At 45.5% G+C, this 7,500-nt stretch overlaps 1 protein-coding gene across 2 annotated transcripts in view; it reads right to left on the reverse strand.

Moving 5' to 3' along the window:
- The window catches only part of LOC143287651 (E3 ubiquitin-protein ligase MIB2-like), a 47,506-nt gene that overhangs the window by 26,642 nt on the left and 13,364 nt on the right, over positions 1–7,500 (reverse strand). For both annotated transcript variants that reach the window (XM_076595799.1, XM_076595798.1), the window contains 3 exons: positions 6,653–6,824; positions 2,521–2,627; positions 1,047–1,241 (listed from right to left, as the gene is read on the reverse strand). In XM_076595799.1, coding sequence (XP_076451914.1) covers positions 1,047–1,241; positions 2,521–2,627; positions 6,653–6,824 — 474 coding nt within the window. The remainder of the gene's footprint in view (positions 1–1,046; positions 1,242–2,520; positions 2,628–6,652; positions 6,825–7,500) is intronic.

Raw genomic sequence — 7,500 nt, forward strand, 5'->3', positions numbered from 1 at the left:
TATATATATATACATACATACGCACGCACGCGCGCGCATACACACACACGCACACACACACATACACACGCATGCGCGCGCACACACACACACACACACACACACACACACACACACACACACACACACCTCCCCACCACACCGCACTGGTAGGATTTATCCTTTATTGTGGTGTCAAAAACCTTTATTTACGATTTTCATGTCAAATAAATATGATTCTGCTTCTGATTCTGATTAGTCTGTTTGGTTTTACCTTTTATTGCTGTGTCTATAAATCTTTATTCGTGCTTTTCATGACAAATAAATAACATTCTGATGATTCCTATTTGGATTTGTTTGTTTGTGATTATACACCTTTATTTACGGTTTTCATGACACATAAATGCGATCCTGATTCGTATTAGCTTGACTGGTGGTGGCTGTTTTTTTTTTACCCTTTATTATGATGCCCTTAATTAATCCTTTACGGTTTTCATGGCAAATAATCATGAATGCGATTCTGATTCCGATTAATACAGTTGCTTTTCCTTTGTGCTGTCATTAAACATGTAAGGTTTTATTATTGTTTTCATGACAAATAAACATGATGGTGATTTCTGATTCTGATCAGTCTGTTTGGTTTTACCCTTTATTTTTTGTAGAACCAAAAAGCCTTAACGTATGGTTTTCGTGCAAAAAAAACACACCCTATGACACTGATGATGATGATGATATGATACGGTTTTCATGAGAAAAAAAATGACTATGATCCTGAAGATGATGGTGGTGATGACGATGTGGTTTTCATGAAAAAATACACTATGATCCTGATGATGATCATCATGATGATGACGATGGTGATATGTTAATGATTATGCTTCTACTGCTGCTGCTGCTGTTGATGATGATGATGATGATGATGATGATGATGATGATGATGACAAAAACTTGAAAAGAAGGGGCATGAGAGAAAAAAACAACGATGATGATGATGATGATCGCCCCCCCCCAAAAAAAAACCCTCCACCCAACCCCCAACCCCCACCCCCAGCCAGCCACTCACTCACCCAGAACCGGCAGGTGGTGTGGGTAGCACTCTCCCCCGGGTGACTCCTCCAGGTACCGGAGGTCCACCTTGCCCTTGAAGCCCAGCCGGTACACGTTGGTGAAGCCGTTCCCCCAGCGGACCTTGACCAGGGAGCGGGTGGACTGGGTGGCTGCCGTCACTATGTCCACCACCTGGCCGTCAGTCCCGATGCCGCCTGCCACGGCCGGCCCCCAAAAATACCCATGATGTAGGATTGAATGTAACATATGTATATATATAAAAAGATACATATTTTTGGAGTGCTCTAGCACGTATGACCTACGTGCAAAGTGACCAAGATTAAATCTAATACATAGCACGTAACACGTAGGTGTATAGTGACCAAGATTGAATTTAATACATATATTTTCAGTGCCAGAGCACGTAACACGTGGATATATAGTGACCAAGATTGAATTTAATACATATATCTTCAGTGCCATAGCTCGTGTCACATAGGTGCATAGTGACCAAGATGGAATTTGATACATATATTTTCAGTGCCAGAGCACGTAACTCGTAGGTGCATAGTGACCAAGACTAAATTTGATAAAAGAGAGAGAGAGAGAGAGAGAGAGTGTGTGTGTGTGTGTGTGTGTGTGTGTGGAACACAGAGAGAGGGAGAGCGTGTGTGAGAGAGAGAGACAAAAAAGAGAGAGAGAGAGAGCGTGTGTGTGTGTGTGTGTGTGAGTGTGTGTGTGTGTGAGAGAGAGAGAGTGTGTGTGTGTGTGAAAGAGGGAGAGAGAGAGAGAGACTGCCAAAGCACGAATCACGTAGGTGTATAGTGATGGCAGCTATAAGATCGGCTTCACCCATGAAGACACATGTTGTGAAAATGACTCCGTATTTGTAAATATCTTAGAGTTTGGTGTCTGACCGAAGATGGGCGCTAATAAAAGTATCCGTATCATAACCCCCCATTTCCCATCACAAATACAACACGACACGACACGACACGACACAACATGCCACGACACGACACAACTAGTGTTGGCCTTGAGGTAACGCGTCCGCCTAGGAAGCCATACCACTGGTGGTCTGGACGCTAGCCATTCGGATGAGACGATAAACCGAGGTCCCGTGTGCAGCATTTATTTAGCGCACGTAAAAGAACCCACGGCAACAAAAGGTGTTGTCCCTGGCAAAATTCTGTAGAAAAATCGACTTTGATAGGAAAACAAATAAAATTGCGGGCAGAAAAAAAAATACAACAAAAATATGGGTGGCGCTGTCAGTGTAGCGACGAGCTCTCCCTGGGGAGAGAGCAGCCGGAATTTCACACAGACAGATCTGTTGAGACAAAAAGAGTAATACAATACAATACAATACAATACAATACAATACAATACACGACACCGACACAACACGACAGAGCACAAGTCAATACAACTTCCCACACCCTCTCCCCCCCCCCCACACTCAGATACCCCCCCCCCCCCAGTCCCCCCGCTCACCATCTTGGTCCTCCCACTCCCAGTGTCTGCCCCTGGTGACGGTGGCATCAGGGTAGACGCCCATCACGCGGATCTTGGTGCTGGTGCTGCGTTTCTGCACCCGCTCCCTGCAGCAAGCGGGCAGGGGAAAGTAGCGATCAGTCAGTGTATAATGATAGTCAGTCGTGTCCCCGACTATGACCATCATAACAGCAGAGGAGGTAATTGTTGTTCCGACTATGACCATCAGAACAGCAGAGGATGTAACTGCTGTCCCGACTATGACCATCACAACAGCAGAGGAGGTAACTGCTGTCCCGACTATGACCATCACAACAGCAGAGGAGGTAACTGCTGTCCCGACTATGACCATCACAACAGCAGAGGAGGTAACTGCTGTCCCGACTATGACCATCACAACAGCAGAGGAGGTAACTGCTGTCCTAACTATGACCATCACAACAGCAGAGGAGGTAACTGCTGTCCCGACTATGACCATCACAACAGCAGAGGAGGTAACTGCTGTCCCGACTATGACCATCACAACAGCAGAGGAGGTAACTGCTGTCCCGACTATGACCATCACAACAGCAGAGGAGGTAATTGTTGTCCCGACTATGACCATCACAACAGCAGGGGAGGCAACTGCTGTCCCGACTATGACCATCACAACAGCAGAGGAGGTAATTGTTGTCCCGACTATGACCATCACAACAGCAGAGGAGGTAATTGTTGTCCCGACTATGACCATCACAACAGCAGAGGAGGTAATTGTTGTCCCGACTATGACCATCACAACAGCAGAGGAGGTAACTGCTGTCCCGACTATGACCATCACAACAGCAGAGGAGGTAATTGTTGTCCCGACTATGACCATCACAACAGCAGAGGAGCTTGTAATTGTTGTCCCGACTATGACCATCATAACAGCAGAGGAGGTAACTGCAGTCCGTACTATGACCACAAGAACAGCATAGGTAACTGCTGTCCCTGACTAACTATGACCATCAGAACAGTAGAGAAGGTAACTACTGTCGACCAAATGTGACCATCAGAACAGCAGAGCAGGTAACTGCTGTCCCCGACTATGACCATCACAACAGCAGAGGAGGTAACTGCTGTCCCGACTATGACCATCACAACAGCAGAGGATGTAACTGCTGTCCCGACTAACTATGACCATCACAACAGCAGAGGAGGTAACTGCTGTCCCGACTAACTATGACCATCACAACAGCAGAGGATGTAACTGCTGTCCCGACTATGACCATCACAACAGCAGAGGATGTAACTGCTGTCCCGACTAACTATGACCATCACAACAGCAGAGGAGGTAATTGTTGTCCCGACTATGACCATCACAACAGCAGGGGAGGCAATTGCTGTCCCGACTATGACCATCAGAACAGCAGAGGAGGTAACTGCTGTCCCAACTATGACCATCAGAACAGCAGAGGATGTAACTGCTGTCCCGACTATGACCATCACAACAGCAGAGGAGGTAACTGCTGTCCCGACTAACTATGACCATCACAACAGCAGAGGAGGTAACTGCTGTCCCGACTAACTATGACCATCACAACAGCAGAGGAGGTAACTGCTGTCCCGACTAACTATGACCATCACAACAGCAGAGGATGTAATTGTTGTCCCGACTATGACCATCACAACAGCAGAGAAGGTAACTGTTGTTCCGACTAACTATGACCATCACAACAGCAGAGGAGGTAACTGCTGTCCCGACTATGACCATCACAACAGCAGAGGAGGTAACTGCTGTCCCGACTATGACCATCACAACAGCAGAGGAGGTAACTGCTGTCCCGACTAACTATGACCATCACAACAGCAGAGGAGGTAACTGCTGTCCCTGACTAACTGTGACCATCAAAACAGCAGAGAAGGTAACTGCTGTCCCTGACTAACTGTGACCATCAAAACAGCAGAGGAGGTAACTGCTGTCCCCGACCAACTAGGCTAGAATTTCTTTTGTCATAGTGCAGAGCGTCTTTGCCCAAATTACATCCCCACTCTCTCGGCCAAGAGGGTTTTAGGATAGTCGGCGTTGGGATGGTTCCTAAGGGTCAACTAGCCCCCCAAGGCTGCAGCACAAAGAGCCAGTGTCATCTTGCCTCCTAGTTTAAAGAGTCAAAGTCCTTCACAGAAATACTAAGCTGTAAGTGACTTCCCACTGCAGTGGAGAAACCATTGATCATACAGCTCTCACAGTGAAGATCATTCATAATAACGATTAACTATCTCATAGCCTTTACCTGTCATTAGGACAGCAAATTTATATCCACTCCGTCTAAGGTTAAGTTGCCATTGGGACAGCAAGTTTATATCCACCCTGTCTAGGGTTAAGCTGCCATTGGGACAGCAAGTTCAAATCCACCCTGTCTAGGGTTAAGCTACCATTGGGACAGCAAGTTCAAATCCACTCTGTCTAGGTTTAAGCTGCCATTGGGACAGCAAGTTCATATCCACTCTGTCTAGGGTTAAGCTGCCATTGGGACAGCGAGTTCAAATCCACCCTGTCAAGGGTTAAGCAATAGGAAGGTGGGGCCTGACCCGCTCCTTCCGCCGTTTCAGCCTTCCCCGACTGAACGAAATCAGGTACCCGTTCACACGTAGGTGGAGTGAGGAAAACTGGAGTAAAGTGCCTTTCCCAAGGACACAGCACCATGCCGAAACGGGGCCTCGAACCCTGATCACTGGTGAACACTGGATCATAAATCCAACGCCTGACCATTTGGTACGGCCCCTCTATCATTCATAATGCAACCGTATGACACACACACACACACACACACACACACACACACACACACACATATATATATATATATATTTCAACATTTCTGCGTTTGTGTAACGTTGACCAGCCGTCAAACTAAACCGAACGAATAGTTATTTATCACATGCTGGACCACGATATAAGCTTGACATTACTCAGCTGGTTATGTGTGCATGTGTATAAATACTGTTTTCTGAGCAGAGCTTTTTTCAAACCATTAGCAGAAAGGAAAAACAAGTAGATATACTGGGGTGCTGAGTTGATGAATATCATGTGCCATTTGCTTTATAATGATGATGGTGGTGATGATGATGATGACGATGCTTCTTCTTCTTCTTCTTCCTCTTCTTCTTCTCATCATTGTTATTATTATTATTATCATTGTCATCATCATAACAATCATTTAGGAAATTTATCTTGAGACATAACACAGCTGAAAACGAGATCACCTGACCTGACCTGATCATTATAATATATCAATATTCTATTTTTATATCCTCAAGGCCTTATCAGCTCGCCGGGTTTATGTGAAGGTCAAGCATCTGCTCATTTGTTTGTTTGTTTGATTGTTTGTTTGTTTGTTTTCAGCAGATGTGGTGTGGCGTGGAGCCACTTACATCTCTCATCTCAGCCTTCGTCATCCTCCGAATCCAAGGGACAACCGACAACGGTTTCAGTTTCAGTTTCAGTTTCTCAAGGAGGTGACACTACGTTCGGAAAAAAAAATCCATATACGCTACACCACATCTGCCAGGCAGATGCTTAACCAGCAGCATAACCCTTAATCAGGCCTTGAGTACGTGCATGTATATATTTGTGTACCTACCCGAGTAGATTTCTTCGACAGAATTTTGCCAGAGGACAACACTCTCGTTGCCATGGGTTCTTTGTCAGTGCGCCAAGTGCGAGCTGCACACACGAGACCTCAGTTTATCGTCTCACCCGAATGACTGCACGCTCAGTTCGATTTTCCAGTCAAACTTGGGGGAAAGGGCGAGAGCGGGATTCGAACCAAGACCCTCACAGACCAGACTTTGTATTGGCAGCTTAACGTCTTAACCATTCTGCCGTCCTCAACAACAACAAAGTGCGACCGCTTCATCAAAAGGATAACGGAGTATGGCTGCCTACATGGCGAGGTTAAAAAAACGGACATACACGTAAAAGCCCACTCGTGTACATACAAGCGAACGTGGGAGTTGCAGCCCACGAACGAAGAAGAAGAAAAGGATGAATGTGTTGCTATTGTTCTGTTTTTGTTTTTTGTTTGTTTGAAATTTGTTGTTGTTGTATTTGCAATGATCAAGCTTGGCAGTGTACTCTGTAACCACCACCACCACCACCATATACACTCACGGCGCAGCGGTGGGTGTCTCGAATCTGTCGAACGGATGGCTGCAGTCATGGCGGTCGGCGAAGTAGCAGATGGAGCAGAGGTCATAGTCGTCACACAGACAGCAGCGCCACCTCATCCCACAGATCCCGCTCTCCTGGCACTCGTCACACGAGTAGTCCACGTTCCGCACGCCTGCACGCGCGGCACCAAGGTATGTATGCACGTGCTCGTGCACGTGGGTATATACACGCAGATACATTATTTATAGACACATACGCATAATATACATGAACACTCGCGCTCGCGTGCATATTTGTGTGTGTGCGCATATATACCTAAAAACACAGAAGTGTACGCGAGCTCTCTCTCTCTCTCTCTCTCTCTCTCTCTCTCTCTCTCACACACACACACACACACACACACATACATACACACACACACACACACACAATTGATCCAAACATAACTGCATACGGGGTACACACGACAAAATTAAATCCGAAAGGACTATTGTGGAACACATACCAAGGACAGTGTAATGACACCGGGATCACACTTGGCATCAATTCATCACAAACGTCTTAATTAACCGAGCTACGTCTTACTCATGTTTGAAATTCTCACAATCAACTCTCGGTATACACAGACTGAAATATATGGAAGAATATTTATTTATCATTAGTAGTAGTAGTGTTTTATCATTATTATTATCATTATCAATATTATCATCGTCATTATTATCATTATTATTATTGTTGTTGTTATTATTGTTGTTGTTGTTGTTAGTAGTAGTAGTAGTCGTCGTCGTAGTAGTAGTAGTAGTAGTAGTAGTGTCATTTCATCATTACTATTATCATTATCATCACTA

Source organism: Babylonia areolata, chromosome 11, assembly GCF_041734735.1.
Source record: "Babylonia areolata isolate BAREFJ2019XMU chromosome 11, ASM4173473v1, whole genome shotgun sequence".
In the NCBI taxonomy this organism is placed as follows: Eukaryota; Metazoa; Mollusca; class Gastropoda; order Neogastropoda; family Buccinidae; genus Babylonia; species Babylonia areolata.